Raw genomic sequence first — 19,272 nt, 5'->3', positions numbered from 1 at the left:
CCTGGTCCACAGAGCGAAAGAAGGGTCATTGAACATCCAAGATATTTATACTTTTTTATATCAAAACCCTGATCAGAAACGGCTCACTTCATGCTAGTGACTAGGCACTGTGCCAGTGATAATGCAGTGACTAGGCACTTTGATCAGACTGAATCCCTCTTCAAAATACCTCACAGAAAAGAGAATTGCATAATGTCTCCCATTGCAGTACATGGCAGAGAGATAGACAATATCTAGGATTCCATGATTGATGTAAAAATATGTAAATCGTAAATTTTAGTTGAAAATGGGCTTACTTGCACATTTATTCTGAGACAGACATGTCTTTGATAACTGATTTGTTAATAATATGACTAATATAATAGGTATTCTGAAGTGACCTTGAATCAAATGCTGTTCATAGAAATATCAATAATGATCATGCTTTAGTTATACTGTACTTGTAAACCTGAGGCCTCCACCTTTATTTTCCTAAATAAAATATAATTTACTTTAAAACTCAACTTAATCTCATGCAAAAAAAAAAAAAAAAAGTTTTTACTGTATATAGCTGAAATGTGCAATATGGACTTATTTAAAGCATCTGAAACAAAAGTTTTCAAAAAAGAAAAGTTTTGTGTTGCTGAATTGGTGGCTGATTCGTATGAATTTGTATGGTCTCGTTAGTACATTTTTGTACAATCTGCCAGTGGCAGGTATGATTAAGAGTGGGGTTAGCGGTGGACCTTCACGCTTACTTTTTTTCCCCCTATAAATCCCTATAAATGTTGTATGAATTTGTTTGTTGCGAATCATACAAAAATTGTATGATTCACAACAAACAAATTCATACAAAATCTCAGCTTCATAAAATAGTTACGATTTCCTGTAAGATTGAGTTAAAACTTTTATATATGGACAGCTTCAGAAACTTACAAATCTTTACACATCCTTATATTATATTTGTATTATACATGTCTACTAGTAAATATATTTAAATTCAAAGCCATTGTAAAATACTCTATAAACACACACCTGTGATCTTATTACTTAAGTGTTACTGTGTGATTATTTTTTTTTTTTATGAAACCTTGCCAGAAATAGCTGTCTTATAAAGGTTGTCAAAGCAGCTCCAAAAGTTATTTGATGCCTGCTTTACATATATTTTTTCAACCATATTAATCACATTAAATCGGTATTCGATGTAGCCTACTTAAAAATGTTCATAAACATTTGATTTGTTTATATTTAAAATGCCTTTGTTTTAGATGCTGTCATATAAATATATTAAATGCTGTTAGAACAAATACATTCCTCTGAATACTGACATTAAATATCACTGACCTTATTACATTAACTTTATGCACTTCATATCATCATTGTTAAAGGGATAGTTCTCCCAAAAATTCTGTAATTAATTACTCACCCTCATGTCGTTCCAAACCCGTAAGACCTTCGTTCATCTTCGAGAACACAAATTAAGATATTTTTGATGCATTCTGAGAGCTCTCTGACCCTCCCATAAACAGCAAGGATCCGTACATGATCAAGGCTCAGAAATGTAGCAAGGAGATCGTTAAAATAATCCATGTGACATCAGTGGTTCAACCGTAATTTTACGAAGCTACAAGAATACTTTTTGTGCTCAAAGAAAACAAAATAATGACTTTATTCAACAATTTGTCTCCTCTGCATCACCCTATAGAACCATTTTGGAGAGTATCATGTACATAAACAACGTATGCAATGTATACGGATACGTTGTTTACATTCAGATCAAAGCATAAACAACGTAAACAGTATATCTGCGTACAGTACTGCTGACACAGAATAGCATACGTTGTTGACGTATGTGGTACTCTCCAAAATGGCGTTATGTAGGGTGAGGCGGAGGAGACGAATTGTTGAATAAAGTCAATATTTTTGTTTTCTTTGCGCACAAAAAGTATTCTCGTAGCTTTGTAAAATTACGGTTGAACCACTGATGTCACATTAATTATTTTAACGATGTACTTGCTACGTTTCTGAGATTTTGTACCGATCCTTGCTGTCTATGGGAGGGTCAGAGGGTCAAAAATATCTTAATTTGTGTTACGAAGATAGTAATTAATGACAGAATTTTCATTTTTGGGTGAACTATCCCTTTAACATTATCAATCACTGTCATCACCATCATTATAATCATCACTTCACCATCTTTGTCCTCAGATTTTCTACAGTCACCTCGCACCTTTCTGTGTTTTGTTGTTTCAGAGTTTGAGTGGATATCTGAGCTGGTGGCACCTGCAGCCACATCCAGAGCTGCAGACCCTGATTCTAGCAGACTGATTTCACCTGAGCAGAGAAACAATGCTGCACGCAATAGATCTTCAGCTACAGCAGTGGACAGACAACGAGAACGACCAGACATTGCAACCACTATTGTATCTCAACCTACAATATTTAACAGCAATACTGTTACCACAACCAGCATCCCCTTTACAACAACCACAAACCAGATTAGTACTACCCACTCATCTGCTGCTAAACGACATTCCAAAACACCTAGGACAACTATAAGAACTACAACTACAGAATCTCCAAAGACAACACCTAGAATCCTGCCTGACTCCACCTCACAGAGCGCTAAGTTGGACCCTTCAAAAAGCACTTTAGGAACTCCAAGAGCTGCTGCAACTGAGGCCTCAATGCTAAGATGTAACATCACTGACAAGTTGTGGATAAAAACAGGTGCGATTGCTCAGATCAAATGGTGATCTTTATGAAATGACAGAAAGTTGTTGTACTGTAAATCAGTGTTGTAATCGAGACCTGCTCATTCAAGTCTGAGTCAAGACTGAGACCAGAAGTGGGTTATTTCCTAGATAAGACCACATGTTCCCAAGTCATTGACAAGACCAAGACAATTAAAATATGGTCTTGGACTCGAACTCAAGATTGAGTTCAATTTCAAGTACTACAACATTTACTGTCATCTGCCACTGCTGTCATCATTCATGCTGAATAAATCTACATGTACATGTTTATTTAATGATAAAAGTTATTTGTTATCATGACAGTTCTTGTAGGTGCTACTGAATCAGTGTTACATTACTCAATAATTGACTTGATCTCAAGTCCAAGAGCATATTTCCACGATGGATTTGAGAGCATGTGGACTAGGTCTTGACTTGGAATTAACCTTCTTCTGGTCTTGACTTGGGCCCTGTTTACACCTGATATTAAGATGCATTTTGGTTGATCGGGTCATAACAAGTTGAGGAGACACATTCGTTTTTATACCTGTTTTTTTAATCTGTCTCTTTTGTTCACTATTTAATTCATTTTCTTTGGGTGGGTGTATGTGTGGGCTTTTTCTGATCTTTCAGTCTATTATTGAGAGCAGCAACTTTCATTTCTTAATACCAGGTGTAAACAGGGCCTTGGATGAACTGATCCTGACTACAGAACAATTGTAAATTTCAGTGAGCACTGCAAATAGGTGTATGCAAATGCCTTCCAAAATTACTATAACAGAAATTTACCATGGTAACCATACATATGCCAAAATTCCACAGTTATTTCTTTCTGTGAAAGAAATTAGCCATAATTACAAAGAACTGGAGAAGTGGCCTGGTTCTTATAGTATGTGCTCTTATAGACTAAAGCTAGCTCAAGTCACCTTTATTTACTTAATGTTTTATACAATACAGATCGTTCCAAATCAGCTTCAGTAATAATAAGGAAAATAACAGAATCAAATTCTTCAAATATGAGAATTCAAATTCTGCTGTCAAGCAGCTCTAAAAAGACAATTGTGTCATTATTTTGCTCAAATCAGTTTCAGTTCAATACATTTGTAAAGTTTATCAATTATGAAACAAGTTCAATTAACCCTTCACAAAGATGTCAATACATACCATTTTTCAAGTTGAAGTCAACCCAAATTAACCTACTCATCTGTCTGGTTTGTTTGTCAGTAAAAAATAGCGGAATTGACATTATGATTGGTCAGACTGCCTGTCAATCAAGCTCCCTGCAAAGGTTCAATACCCATGTAATTTGCCAGTCCAAACCCTTCCCACCTCTTCAACTGCCTTATAAATAAAAGTGGCAAAAAATATTAAATAATAATTTTTTTTAAATCTCACAGAATTATTATAACAATGTTTGCAGATAATTGATCAAGAGTGTTTAGTAGTAACAGTAGCTGCATATTTTTGTCAAAAAACTATGGTTACCATGGCACATTTTCGTAATCATTCTTCCAAATGGTTCTATTCAAATGGTTTTATTTGAACATAAAACGTATATTTTCCAATGCATTTTTCATTTCATTTTTTTTTTCTGTCAATGACAGTGTTGTCCGTACAGTTACGAAGGAGCCGTCTAGACAGTATTTTGAAGCAGAATCTCCCTCGAGGGTTTACTCAAGCTCTGAAGAAGGCCTTGAATGACAGCACGGTTCAGGCAAAGGTTTGCACTTCATGAATTTATAGCACAGTCATCGTTTACAGTTTGTTCTGCATCAGGTATGCACCAAGACAAATGACATTTTGCTTTAAGCAATGCCTGCTGCATTGATATAACTACCACACGATCTACCCTCTAAATCCGACCCCTTCGGTCACACATCCTTCTCTTAACATTATCAAGCCCATACTTAAGTTTTAATATACCTGCAGAGTTAGTGTTTTAACCAATCACCATGCTGTAAAACCCATGTGACTGAAAAATATAAAGTGCAAGAAAAATATAAATCCTTTTCACATGGTTTTGAATTGCATTTGCTACTATAATATACATATTTATTTATTGGTGTATAAATGTTGCACACAAATTGTATCATTAAGAATATCCATCCTTGGTTAAAAGATTTGTTTTGCACACATAATGGTGTAATTCACCAGCAGGGGCTAAGCATCTGTGTGTATTACAGTACATATCTTGTTTCAGCAGCTTTGTTGCTTTATTTGTGTCTATTGCTTTCCATCTTCTCTTCCTCATTTTAATATATGTTTACTTCAGATGTGTCCCTTAGTGAAACGGTATGTCTTATTTTAATCAAGGGAAGCTAGGCTAATCTGCTAAACACTGACACCTAACAAAACCAAACACACAATCCTTGTCAGGCAGAATCAAACCTTACTGTAGGAGGAGAGGGGAAAAAAACCAAAAAAAAAACCCAGATATGATAAATTGGGTGAAAATGGAAATAGAATACTGCTATTAGTCACCCCTCCGTTGCATCTTAGGCTATTCAGTTACTGAGCTTTTTCTGCCTGTTTGTCCCAAGATAAAGGCTTTGATGTCAGTGCAGTCCTTATGTTGGAAGCAATCAGGGGAGAACTGAAATGTCTGTGGCTCATCAAATTTTTGATTGAGGAAACAACAGGGGTTTAGAGTTAGCCATCATCATCATTATTTTTTTTTTTAATGTAAGAACATAACGTTAAAGTAATATTCTGCGAATTTTATCTTTTTTTTTTTTACATTTTTATTAAACATTTTAGATTTATAACTATTTATAGCAGAGCCCAAGATCTGCCCATTTACATAAGATACAAAAAAGGAGAAACAATTCTAAAAATGAAGGTTGTAAAACTATGCCAGACAAAATAAACCTATGACTAAAACAATATTAGAGGGATAACAAGTGCATCTCAAGATTTCAGGTGGTCTGATAAAGTCTCAATAAAGTCCAACCAAAATTGTATTGTCTTTCTGGTGGCACCATGTATTTTGGCTGTGGTACACTCCAAACGGGCAATGTCCAGCAGATAGGACATCCAAGTACAACCCGAATTCTAGAAATGTTGGGACTTTTTAAAAATTTGAATAAAATGAAAACTAAAAGAATATAAAATCACATGAGCCAAGATTTTATTCACAAATAGAACATAGATAACATAACAAATGTTTAAACTGAGAAATTTTACAATTGTATGCACGAAATGAGCTCATTTCAAATTTGATGCCTGCTAAAGGTCTCAAAATAGTTGGGATGGGGGCAAGTTTACCACGGTGTAGCATCTCCTCTTCTTTTCAAAACAATTTGAAGACATCTGGGCATCGAGGTTATGAGTTTCTGGAGTTTTGGTGTTGGAATTTGGTCCCATTCTTGCCTGATATAGGTTTCCAGCTGCTGAAGAGTTCGTGGTCGTCTTTGATGTATTTTTCTTTTAATGATGCGTCGAAAGTTCTCTATAGGTGAAAGATCTGGACTGCAGGCAGCCCAATCCAGCACCCGGACTCTTCTACTAAGAAGCCATACTGTTTAATAGCTGCAGTATGTGGTTTTGCATTGTCCTGCTGAAATACACATCATCTGGAGGGGAGCATATGTTGCTCTAAAACCTTTATATACCTTTCAGCATTCATAGTGCCTTCCAAAACATGCAAGCTGCCCATACCGTATGCATTTATGCACCCCCATACCATCAGAGATGCTGGCTTTTGAACTGAATGCTGATAACACGATGGAAGGTCTCCCTCCTCTTTAGCCCGGAAGACACGGCGTCCATGATTTCCAACAAGAATGTCAAATTTGGACTCGTCTGACCATAGAACACGTTTCCACTTTGAAATGGTCCATTTTAAATGAGCCTTGGCCCACAGGATACAACGGTGCTTCTGGACCATGTTCACATATGGCTTCCTTTTTGCATGATAGAGCTTTAGTTGGCATCTGCAGATGGCACGGCGGATTGTGTTTACCAACAGTGGTTTCTGGAAGTCTTCCTGGGCCCATTTAGTAATGTCAATGACAGAATCATGCCAATGAGTGATGCAGTGTCGTCTGAGGGCCCGAAGACCACGGGCATCCAACAAAGGTCTTCGGCCTTGTCCCTTACGCACAGAGATTTCTCAAGTTTCTCTGAAACTTTTGATGATGTTATGCACCGTAGATGATGAGATTTGCAAAGCCTTTGCAATTTGACGTTGAGGAACGTTGTTTTTAAAGCATTCCACAATCTTTTAAACGCACTCTTTCACAGATTGGAGAGCCTCTGCCCATCTTTACTTCTGAGAGACTCTGCCTCTCTAAGACATCGCTTTTATAGCTAATCATGTTACAGACCAGATGTCAATTAACTTAATTAGTTGCTAGATGTTCTCCCAGCTGAATCTTTTAAAAATTTCTTGCTTTTTCATCCCTTTGTTGCCCAGTGCCAACTTTTTGAGACAAATTTGAAATGAGCTCATTTAGTGGATAAAAGTGTAAAATTTCTCAGTTTAAACATTTGTTATGTTCTCTATGTTCTATTGTGAATAAAATATTGGCTCATGTGATTTGAAAGTCTTTTAGTTTTCATTTTATTCAAATTTAAAAAAACGTCCCAACATTTCCGGAATTCGGGGTGGTAAACATATATGGGGTAGATGGATCCAACCACAGTTTCAGGATAACTTTTTTGGCAGCAGTACGAGCAGCAGACATAATCCTTTTTTGACTGATCGATCGATCGATCGATCTATCTATCTATCTATCTATCTATCTATCTATCTATCTATCTATCTATCTATCTATCTGTCTGTCTGTCTGTCTGTCTGTCTAGAGAAAATAAGATATTTATCTTTGATTTATCTTTATTTAAACTTCCCTTTTTGAAAAGTTAAATTTCTTGAAAAACATAGAAGTGAATTCACAAGGAATGAATTGCACTTGCTGATATAAGTGTTTATTTGGATGCACTGGATGGAAAATGGAAAAAGCAGGTTTTTGCTCAAGAAACATTGTTATGCATCAGCTCCTCTGTAATCAGATCATATTAAGCTGCTACATTTTCGGTCCAAGGATCCAGAAAGCGAGTGCATTCCACAGTCAGTCCCAAACAGTACTAATGCAGAATAAAGCCAGCTGATTACATGGCAGACTCATGTATACTTTTCAGCGAATCATTCATTCCACTGCATATTTACTTAAATTAAAATGTATTTCTTAACGGATAAAACTTTTTAAATTAGCACCAAACTACAGAATGCATCTTTAATAATAGTGTTTCCTGTATATTTCCACCTTCAGATTGAGAGCATCTCTAGTGTACCTAATGTGACGGTCGGTTACTATGTGACCCACGGAGAGATGGTGTACACTGCTTCTGTGGTGGTGGAGGCTCTAAGTGTCTATGGTATTGAGAGATTGATGGCAGACATCCGGCAGTTTGTGCCACTGGTGCAGGCAATTCCCATCCCAGCAGTGCCCTGGAGACCCAGCCCTGCAATCTCAATGATGCTGAAGACAGGTCAGACTCACCGCTCATTCTCTGTCACCACACTAACGTGCAAATGCTGCCACACATATCATTTTTCCATATCCATTTAAGAATGCAGACATTGTCCTTACAAAGCTGTTTAGAGACTGGGTTAGTTTTCACCCGAAATACTATTTCTTCAGGTGCAAGTTATTTTTGAAAACAAAGCTCAGGTTAAATGTCATTTAAATCAAGCTTCTTGGTTCTCAGGTGTTTTGTAAATGAAATGTTGTGTATCACGTTGGCACATTTGATCTTAGAGCTGCAGTGGAGGTGAATATTTTTAGTGAATAATGAATTTTTGGCCTGTTAAGCTATCATATGGTTTGGAATGTAGCGAATGATCCCATGATCCCCACAAACTTTGTATTTATAGGTTTATTTATTTAAGACAGTCTCAAACTAAGATCCATCGGTTCACAATAGTTAATGCATTAATTAAATAATATAGTATTAGCACATAGAACTTTTGATTTTAATATTGTTTTTTTTTTTTTTTAATGTATTCGTCTTTGGATTGTGATTAAAGTGCAGTCTCATTACAAATAGCTGCAAGTTTTTATTAATTTAATTTGTTAAGGCTATTATGGCTTATAATAGAGCAAATATATAAATAAATATCTTGATCTTGATCATGTACTCTTTTGTTCTTTCTTATATATTGCTTAAACTAAGAAAAAAAAATATTGGCAATCGGAATTGGCCTTAAAATTATGATTAGTTTACAAGTATTGTCAATGGTAGTTCATGTTAAATAATGTGGTTAGTTAATGTTAACAACTGGTAACTTTATTCTGAAATGTTACTATAATAATAGACCATTAGTAGATTAGATAGTCCTGTCCCTACAGCCGATTCACAGCTGAGCTCGTATTCATGAAACAGCAGTTTTGCTTGTGATGTTGCTTAATTACATGTTGAATCAGAATCAAGCATTCAGCAATGCCACAGCATAATAAAATAAAGTACTTTTTAGAATCGTATACCATTCAGAGAATGTTTGTGCAGTGCACATAACGGCGTATGCTCTGCATGTTTCAGCAACTTCTTTTCATATGGTTTCTTTTATGCGCATATCCTTGTGTATGTGTGTGTAGTTCTGAGGTTTGTAGGGCCAGGAGACGACCTCAGGTCCTGCAGATTTACTCAGATGATGGAGCAGAGACTGGAGAATGCTTTTGCTGAAGCAGAGGCTGTAGTGATGAACTCACACAGCGGTCTCACTGTACAGGTGGGAGGGCCTAAACTTTAAATTACCTTTATTTTACCTTTTGTTTATTTTGTTTATGTCAAATGAGGATTTTTTTGTTTGTTTGTTTTTGTTTTGTTTAGTTTTTGGGGAAAAATGTTGATATTTATATTTGATTGATTTCAGTAAAAGGTCAGTCTGAGCACTAGTAAAATATAACAAATTTTCTGTTTCTCGCTCCTCTTTTCTCACAGATTTTGAGCACATCACAGTCTGTAGGTTCTCCTGCTGTATCTCTGATATATGTGGTGCATAATGGCAGTTTCACTCTCAATGGCACAACTGCCAGTAACCTTCTCAGCCAACTGACTGCCGAGCTTGTCGGTTACTTCCTGTTTTACCCTCCACTGATCACAGCTGAGCGTAAGTTCTTCCTGGCATTCCTCAGTTATACAAATAGGATGTAACATATGCAGTTGTTACACTTTTTATTTCCTTTTCTATTCCTTTTGGGAAAAGTGTTGGTAAAGCATGCAGAATTGACATATAATTAATAATAAAGATAGTTATATAATTCAGTCGAGTATGATTCAGTATGGTTAATTTTTTGTTCAATTTTTTGTAAATCTGAAAGAAAGAAAGAACACACACACACACACACACACACACACACACAAACAGCATTAATGCTAAATATGTTTTCCAGATATGATCATCTGAACATGTTAGAGACATAATAAAATACATTATTCTCTACCAGAGAGATGAAGTGGTTTCTATTTGGTTTGTAGTGTTCACAGGTGGTGGAAACAGGTTCATGCATACATGGGCCAGATCACAGCACGCACATCAAAGCCAATTACAGGAAATAATAATTAACAGTAGGGAATACCAGATACACTCGTGTGTGTGTCTGTGTGGAAAGAACATGGTTCCACATGCAACTGTAATGAGATGGTGAGAATGTCACACACCTTACTGTCACAGTTTTGCTCATGCTGACTGTGAGGTCATTTGCTTTCTCCTCGCAGTCCATTCTTATCTGCTTTGTTGCAGTTTCGACATTTACATTTAATTATTTAGGCAGATGCTTTTTATCCAAAGTGAGGACAAGAGTAGCAATCAAAACAACAAAAGAGAAACAATATGTAAGTGCTGTGACAAGTCCCGTTTATACTAATGCAGTGCACATAGCCCAACACAGTTTGTTTATTTATTTATTATTATTATTTTTTAATAATAATAAATACAAAAATATGAAAAGTAGATAGAATAGAAACAGAACAGAGAGAGCTAGTGTAAGAGGGTAAAAAAAAATAATATTTTTTTTTTTTGTTTTTATTTAAATTTAAAAGTGAAAGAACTTTATTTACAGGACTAGGGCTTGGTTTTGGCAAATATGTTGTCATGATACACACTAAACACTGTGGCACATGTAACAACTGAATACAGTTCAGTTGAGTGCATCTCAATATCAAGAAAAATGTGTAACAATTGTACCTTTAGGGGTACAACCGCTTGTCCCTTGGACAGAACGCTTAAAGGGACAACTTAAGAGGTGTGTATTATATTAGTACCTTAATATGAGCCTTTGAAGGGTTAAATATATATCTTTTTGAGGGTACCGCCCTAGACAAGCTGTCAATTTTGCACATTTGTTCTGAGAGTACACATCCTCCATTGTCTTATCTCAGAATGTGTCTGTATGTTTGTACTACATTTGTTGAAAAAATGCTCTTTCAGACTGTTAAAAAAAGTGCATTCTTGAAAGTACATGCATGTGTGTAATAATTTAGTTCTGGATATACGGTACATCCAGCCCAACAACATCAATCACATCACTCATGCACATTTCAAGTACTGCTTTTCGCATTCTAAATTGTAGGAAAGTGGGCATATTCTGACTTTATCGGAGTCATTGAGTCACAGTACCCAACAGATTCATTTTACAATGCTTATTCATGTGTGTTGCTCTGAGAAATGCAACAGTTGATGGCTATTTTGGAACTATTTTTGTTGACAGAGAGAAAAAAAAAAGACAAAATAACTAGCAATATAATGTCTAAAATTACATAAGTTACTAAATCTTAACTTCTTCTTATTTATTGAATTGCTGCGTAAAAGCAGTATGAGGCTTGCAATTGTGCTGTTGTTCAGAATATCAGCACAGTTGTGATTACCTGCTGCTGAATAACTGCCCAAAATACTTAAAATGAACTAAACTATAAATGTTATATTTTGTTCAAAACGTATATGTTACATGTTTAAATTAACAGATGTTAATACATTTTAAAATTGAAAAATAGTTTTTTGGTATTTTCGTCATTGGTTTTATTATCATTTTGGTCATCGTTTTAGCAAAATAGATTAAAATGAATAATAATGACATAACAAAACATTAACAATTATTTTATAAATATAAAATTATATAATTACTGTATATATGTATATATATATATATATATATATATATATATATATATATATATATTAGTGCTGTCAATCAATTTAAAAAAATAATTGCGTTAATCACAGTCATGGACTGTGATTAATCATGATTAATCACAAATTTAAAATACTAGGATTTACCTGTAAATGTTTTGAAATAAAGAAATGCATGACAAACTAGTTTAAGGAAACAGAACCTTTCACACTTCTGCCAGGTATGAGACATAATCCTTATTATTCTTTTATCATTATTCTTTTGTTTTTATTCAGCCATTATCAGCCTTTATACTGGCAATAAAACGTTTACCAAGCCACATCACTTCAATCCCAGTATACATTTACCCAACTATTATCAAAAGTATTTCTAAATAAATACAACAAAACATTCTTGCGACCTTACATGAAGTATTATGACAAAATGCATTATGAAGAAGAATTGGACCTGTTCTGCAGCTGCATTAGAGCTAACATTAGCATCAAGAAAATCACATACAAACTATATCCTATTGTAATCGTGTGTTTATTATCTTATATAATCTATAGTGGCTGTTGTCATGTTTATTTATGCTGCTCTGGCTGAAACTCACGTTGTTTGTGATGTTACAACCGCCTCTCCATTCTTAAGTTGGCAGGTATACATTACAGTATAATACACATTAGTAAAATGATCTATTCTAATTTTTATTTGTCTATATACACCTTGGGCGGCCGTGGTACATTACAAAAGTAGCCCAAAAAACCGCAACTCACGGCTCTGTAATTTTTCCCGCGACTGTATTTTCAAAATAGCACTTGTGCCGCTACCCTAGCAACACTGGTTCGCTGTACCCTCGTCACACAATGATAGATAACCTTCCGCGCTGTGATGATGGGAAGTTGGGGTCAAATCTTATCAAAGGATTAATCTGCGGTAAAAAAATATTAACGCATATTTAAAATGTATGTAAAATTTTTTAGATTAATCGCATGCGTTAATGCGTTAACGTTGACACCCCTAATATATATATATATATATATATATATATATATATATATATATATATATATATATATGAAATACTGCTCAAAACACAATTGTGGAGTAATTCAACAGCTGTTGAAATTTTACAGGCTGCTTGGTAATTCTGCCTTGAAGACAGGATGTCAGCCAGAGCCTTTAATCACACTGCCAGTATGCAATTGAGTAAAGGTTTCATTTGGGAAATGCGGCTAGACTCTCTGTACTGTCTGCTGGAGAGTAGATGTGCTCAGCTAAGCCTCTGGACCCAGGATCAAAGCAGTGTCTTTGGGAACAAGCTTTCTTATCTATTCTCCCTCTCTACAACAGTTTCTCTTCTTTCTCTTCCCTCTCACTATCTTTCCTCTACAGCTCTGGAATACCACAACCTTAACACATCTGTAGCAACCAGGCCATTTTGGATAATCACAGGTAATCGTCTCACTGATGTTGTTCATTACTAGCCATAGAAATAACTTGATTTAGAGGGAAAATTTGTTTCTTTTCTGTTTGCTCTGTTGAAATTTCTGACATCCGCCCACCTCTTTTGTTCTGGATGACTGATATTTCCATAGTTCCTCCATTATGAAAAATGATTTTCACTCCCATCCCTGTTATATAGAGCGATGTGCTATAAAATAAGAATTGGTTTTATGGTTTTTACTTAATGTATGTTTACTTTAAGATCATCTATAGTATATGCTTATACTTCACAAATAAACAATAATTGAAGATGTTTTGTTTTGTATTGTTGTGATATATTACACACATTTTTGTCTTGCATGACAAATACTTAAGCAATTTACTCCAGTGGATTTGTATAGTAATATGCTGCTGTTCTATGCCAAGATTAGATCATTTATCTTTCTTTCTGTTCTTTAGAAACACATCAATCTTCTGAACCGCCTCAGTATAATTGAACCAATTATACTGTCCAATTATTCATAGTTAATCAAGATTTGAGTATGCTGTCTTTAGTAATGCTAGTACTCAGGAACTCTTTGAGGTTTCTTTGGACTTAAGGCCATTGCACAATGAGTCCGAAATTTTCCCACGTTAAAAAATAAATACGACCTCACGTTGTGTCAATCACGTTTACACACTGCCTCCGAAACTTTCGTCCGTCATAAAAAAAATTCAGCCCAGGTTCGGGGTTCAGGTTTTCTGCGTTTTCGCATCCGTAACAAGCATTTTGATAGAAAAGGATGACGAATACGAAAAAACGCATGCGAAAATTTCGGACTCCGTGTGCAAGGACCTTTACTCTGATATTGACAAAGTTCTACACCATTAAGAAGTAACTAATGTGCACAAGACTGCAGTCAGGTTCAGCAGCAACTGCAGAGTTTAAAGGGTTAGTTCACCCAGAAATTAAAATTCTGTCATTAATTACTCACCCTCATGTCCTTCCAAACCGGTAAGTAAATGAAGATATTTTTGATGGAATCTGAGAGCTCTCTGACCCTCCATAGACAGCAAAGATATTACCACAATCAACACACAGAAACGTAGCAAGGACATGTAAAATAGTCCATGTGACACCAGGTACAACCGTAATTTTATGAAGCTACACAAATACTTTTTGTGTGCAAAGAAAACAATAATAACATAATTTATTCAGCAATACCTCTCCCCGAGTTACCGTCTTCCGCAATTTTGTAGAGTGCCCCAGAATATAATTAACATAATCAGCGTTGTTTACATTCAGCATGCGCACGCTTTCGCTGAATGTAATCAGCGTTGTTTATGTTCAGTAGACAGCGCGCGCATGCTGAACGTAAACAACGCTCATTGTTTTCTTTGTGCACAAAAAGTATTCTCGTAGCTTCGTAAAATTACGGTTTAACCCCTCATGTCACATGGACTATTTTACTGATGTCCTTGCTACGTTTCTATCATTGATCGTGGTAATATCATTGCTGTCTATCGAGGGTCAGAGAGCTCTCAGATTCCATCAGAAATATCTTAATTTGTGTTCCGAAGATGAACAAAGGTCTTACGGATTTGGAATTAATGACAGCATTTTCATTTTTGGGTGAACTATCCCTTTAAACTCCAACCCTGAGCAAATTCACCTGTCTGTAATATTTTAGTAATTCTGAAGTCCTTGATTAGCATGTTCAGGTGTGTTTGATAAGAGTTGGAGCTAAACTCTGCAGAACAGAGGACAGAAAATTGCTACAGTTGAGTAACCCTTTCATTTAATATCTCTCAACTTTCATTTAACATCTCTTCACGTCTCGGCAGTGATTCAGGATGTGGAAAACTCCTCTCTAGAAGGACAGTACCAGAGTTTTGCTAGTCTGATGGAGGAGCGGTTGGCTGAGCTCTTCATGGTGGCTCACCAGCAAGGCGTTCGCTTCAAGCGGGCAACAACAGTGGGCAGTTACACTGTCCAGGTATGATCTAATAAAATTAATTTAGCAAATTAATTGTGAACAAATAATAGAATAATAGAATAGAAATGACTCATAATTGGACCCAAATTTCATAATTTCTTACTTGAATTAATTAGGTTATGTAAATCTGTTTTCCAGAATTAATGCAACATTTGTATTGCATTGTATGCAACTTTGTAACATTTGGTGGGGTGAATTTCTGCACAAATCCATTTATAAACCAGCAACAAATGCTTTAAATTTTCACACAGACACTTCTACTCTACAACTACTTCTGTTACCTTAGAAGGGGTTCATGCATGATGATGATTCACCCCTGTTGCTCATTTCTAATTAATTAATCTTATAGTGTCACCACACCCCCCAGTCTCCCTCCTGTAGGTTATTTGATGGAAAAGATTCAACTTTTAAGGTTTACCAAATGAAAATGTGTCTACAGGAAGTGATCAAGCTGTGTTTCATTACATTCAGATGGTTAGTATCAGGCGTGTACATGGGCCAAAAAACCCAGCTGAGATGACCTACTACGTCCAGCAAAACAGGACCCCACTGCTTGGCACATCTGCAGCCAAGCTTCTGAACACGGTGGACTCACAGACCATGGCGCTCACGCTGGGATACTTTGTCCAATTGCAGGCTGAAGGTCAAAATTACTTTCTCTTTCTTCTCTGCTTACTAGAATTTTTTGACCCACTTTATTTTGTGCCTTTAATGCACAATTGTGTACATACCTGTATTTTATTTTATTTTTTTACATTGTACTTATATTTAAAAATACCTTTCTAAGATTATATCTGTAATTCATTTCTGTTGTCAATAATTACACTGTCTACCGTACCCCTACACCTTAATCCACCCTTAATCCACCCCATAATTACTTAATTTATAAAATATTCTGTCACACTTTATATTAGGTGGCCTTAATTACTATGTACTTACATCAAAAATAAGTACAATGTACTTATTGTGTTCATATTGTATTGCAAAACACTTTTGCTGCTATTGAGGTGGGATACGGGTAAGGTTAGGGACAGGTTTGGTGGTATGGGCAGGTTTAAGGGTGGGTTAAGGTGTAAAGGACGGGTTGACAATGTAATTATAAATGTAATTACAGAAATCAATTACATATGTAATTACATAAAGGTATTATTAACAATATAAGTACAATGTAAGAACATTAATTGATTAATTAAAATGTAAGTATTACATGTAGTAGTTAAGGCCACCTAATATAAAATGGGACCAAATATTCACTTATAAAAATATAGATACAGTATGTAACTAAGGATACTTTTTTTTCCAACTGAGACATGGGAAAATAGTATCAAAATGTGTGTTGCGGTAATTAGCATTATAATACATATTGTATACTGTTGGAAAAGCTTAACTTGAATCAAACTCAGAACATTTCATGTGAGAGGAGGCAGTGCCTCCATGCTAAATCTGCACGCTTCTTGATTTTGTGAACATTCTGCATACTTAAATTAGTCTGAATCAAAATCAAATCTTAAATGACTTGAAAACATGATCTGTAAGTTTTTAGTCAGCAATCAGCTTGGTGAATTAAAAGTAAAACTCCTTGTCTGTGACCATCATGACACCTGTCATGGTCTGAATATAGTGATCCGAATGATGGTATGAAAATAAGTTAGTATTAGAAAGAACAACTACAATTTCAGTTCACAAAGAACATGTAATCTGAAATTTTAAATGAATGATTTGACTTGATAAATATACTTGTTTTTAATAAACATCAATTACATTGTTAATGTTAAAAAAAGAAAATAGAATGATTGTGATATTGTAATATTTATTTAACTTGGATTAAAAAATTCTGTCACACTTTATATTAGGTGGCCTTAATTACTATGTACTTACATCAAAAAATGAGTACAATGTACTGCAAAACACTTTTGCTGCTATTGAGGTGGGATACGGGGTAAGGTTAGGGACAGGTTTGGTGGTATGGGTAGGTTTAAGGGTGGGTTAAGGTGTAAGGGTGGGTCAACAGTGTAATTATAAATGTAATTACAGAAATGAATTACAGATATAGGTATTTTGAAAAATATAAGTACAATATAAAAACATGTATGTACACAAGAAGTACATTGTACCAAATTATTAATTTCAATGTAAGTACATATTTGTTAAGGCCACCTAATATAAAGTGGGACCAAAAATATTTTTTTGTTTTTATCTTATTTGAACTATTTAAAAAAAAAAAAATATATATATATATATATATATATATATATATATTATTATTTTAACAATTTGCGTCATATGTGAAAGACTTCATGTGACTAACAGTGTTTCCCACCATGCAGCCATAGTGAAGAATCCGCCCAACAACCTGTGGATCATCGCTGCAGTGCTAGCACCCATTGGTGTGGTGACCCTTATCATCATCATCATCACCACGGTGCTGTGTCACAAAAACAAAAGCGATTTCAAAAGCGATCCCATTGGAAACTTCAACCCTCGAGTCAAGGTACGGCAGTAACTGGATAAACATCCTGCTTGACCATTTCCCATAAGGCACCGCTTTGCTCTTTAACTCTCATTATAACTCATTATGCTATTTTGTACACTCAGCATATTTTACAGTGGCTTCATCAACAGTTTTCCTCAAACTCTTACATGCTTTGCTTGCTTTGCCTCTGGGAATACATCCCGAGAGAGTGTATGAGAGAGAGATAGAAATGATTGATGACTCTTCATGCTGTTTTCTCTCATTTAGACTGCTTACTGGAGAGACGTGGGTTATTACCCTCAGGTAGTTATTCAGCTCTTCAATCATCTCACCTGCTGCTCTGGACTCCTGATGTGCACACAGTGTTAAGGATGATGTGTAGAGTAGACAGGTCTCAGGGACAAAGTACTAATGGTCTTGCACAATTAAAGGGTTAGTTCACCCAAAACAGTTAAATTATTTTGTTGACTCACCTGTGTGTCATTCCAAACATGTAAGGCTATATTTATTTTGTTGAACATAAAAGGAGATGTTCAGGAAAGTGTGTTGGCTGCTTTTTCCATACAATGAAAGTGAATGGAGACAGGAATGTAGAGTTTCAAAATGAACACTTCATGCTTTCATTGTATGGCAAAGAGCAGCCTTGACATTCTACAAAACATTTAGAAAAATGACATGATATGATATTTACTGAATAAAACTATAATTTTTGTGTGAACTGTTCCTATGAATATTATGTCAATAGTATTTTTTTCTAGATTAGGATCTGATTGTATGTGTGTGTGTGTGTGTGTGTGTGTGTGTGTGTGTGTGTGTGTGTGTATTTGTGTGTGTTCCTTTGCGTGCATGTATGCCTAAACAAGCTGAATATTTTAGAAATAAGGTCAGAAATTCTCTGATTTAGTTGGAAGTAGGCTAGCGGGACTGTGGAAGGGACAGAAACCTCTGTTATAAAAATGCATTTAATACATCAATTGTGTAAAACCATTAAACATGTATCCTCCTCTCTAAAAGAAATGCAGACAGCAGCATTTATATAAATGTCAAATATGTCTTATTTATTAGGTATAATGATCTGACCTGCTTTTTCCCTATATACACCCTCTGGCCTAGTTTATCATTTGCTATGACTGACAAACTACTGCCTGAATTTTTCTTGACCATTATAGAACGCCTCCTCGCCTTTAGTTTTCCAGTAACTGAGGATTTGTTATTTGCAAAACTTGTGCAGTGTATTATAATTACTATTAGAATATATTTGCAGGGCTGTTTTCTGGACAGCAGTGCTAGGCCAGTGGATTCAGGATGGCTTACGTTTATGGGTTAAGATCAAAGCCAATGACAGCAGAAGTCATTAGACGCTTTTTGAACCAATACCTCGTCATGGTATTTATTTATTTATTTATTTTTTATGTTGAAATTAACATATCTTTATTGATTTGATATTCTAAAATTAACTTAACTGATACATTACTTGCTTTGTCTATGGCCATCCACCCATTTTGTTCTTTTTTTTTTTTTTGGTCACACTTTATATTAGGTGGCCTTAACTA

The 19,272-nt window shown here is 35.3% G+C and overlaps 1 protein-coding gene across 6 annotated transcripts in view; it reads left to right on the top strand.

The window, feature by feature from the left end:
• The window catches only part of kiaa1549lb (KIAA1549-like b), an 87,377-nt gene that overhangs the window by 27,800 nt on the left and 40,305 nt on the right, over window positions 1–19,272 (top strand). For all 6 annotated transcript variants that reach the window (XM_058751947.1, XM_058751946.1, XM_058751951.1 and 3 more), the window contains 10 exons: window positions 2,233–2,709; window positions 4,319–4,434; window positions 7,985–8,204; window positions 9,311–9,444; window positions 9,657–9,825; window positions 13,220–13,279; window positions 15,095–15,246; window positions 15,718–15,889; window positions 17,574–17,737; window positions 17,987–18,022. In XM_058751947.1, the coding sequence (XP_058607930.1) occupies window positions 2,233–2,709; window positions 4,319–4,434; window positions 7,985–8,204; window positions 9,311–9,444; window positions 9,657–9,825; window positions 13,220–13,279; window positions 15,095–15,246; window positions 15,718–15,889; window positions 17,574–17,737; window positions 17,987–18,022 (1,700 nt within the window). The remainder of the gene's footprint in view (window positions 1–2,232; window positions 2,710–4,318; window positions 4,435–7,984; window positions 8,205–9,310; window positions 9,445–9,656; window positions 9,826–13,219; window positions 13,280–15,094; window positions 15,247–15,717; window positions 15,890–17,573; window positions 17,738–17,986; window positions 18,023–19,272) is intronic.

The sequence above is a fragment of the Onychostoma macrolepis genome, chromosome 18 (genome assembly GCF_012432095.1).
Source record: "Onychostoma macrolepis isolate SWU-2019 chromosome 18, ASM1243209v1, whole genome shotgun sequence".
In the NCBI taxonomy this organism is placed as follows: domain Eukaryota; kingdom Metazoa; phylum Chordata; class Actinopteri; order Cypriniformes; family Cyprinidae; genus Onychostoma; species Onychostoma macrolepis.
The sequence above is the reverse complement of the archived record's forward strand: the minus strand, read 5'-3'. Positions and strand labels throughout refer to the sequence as shown.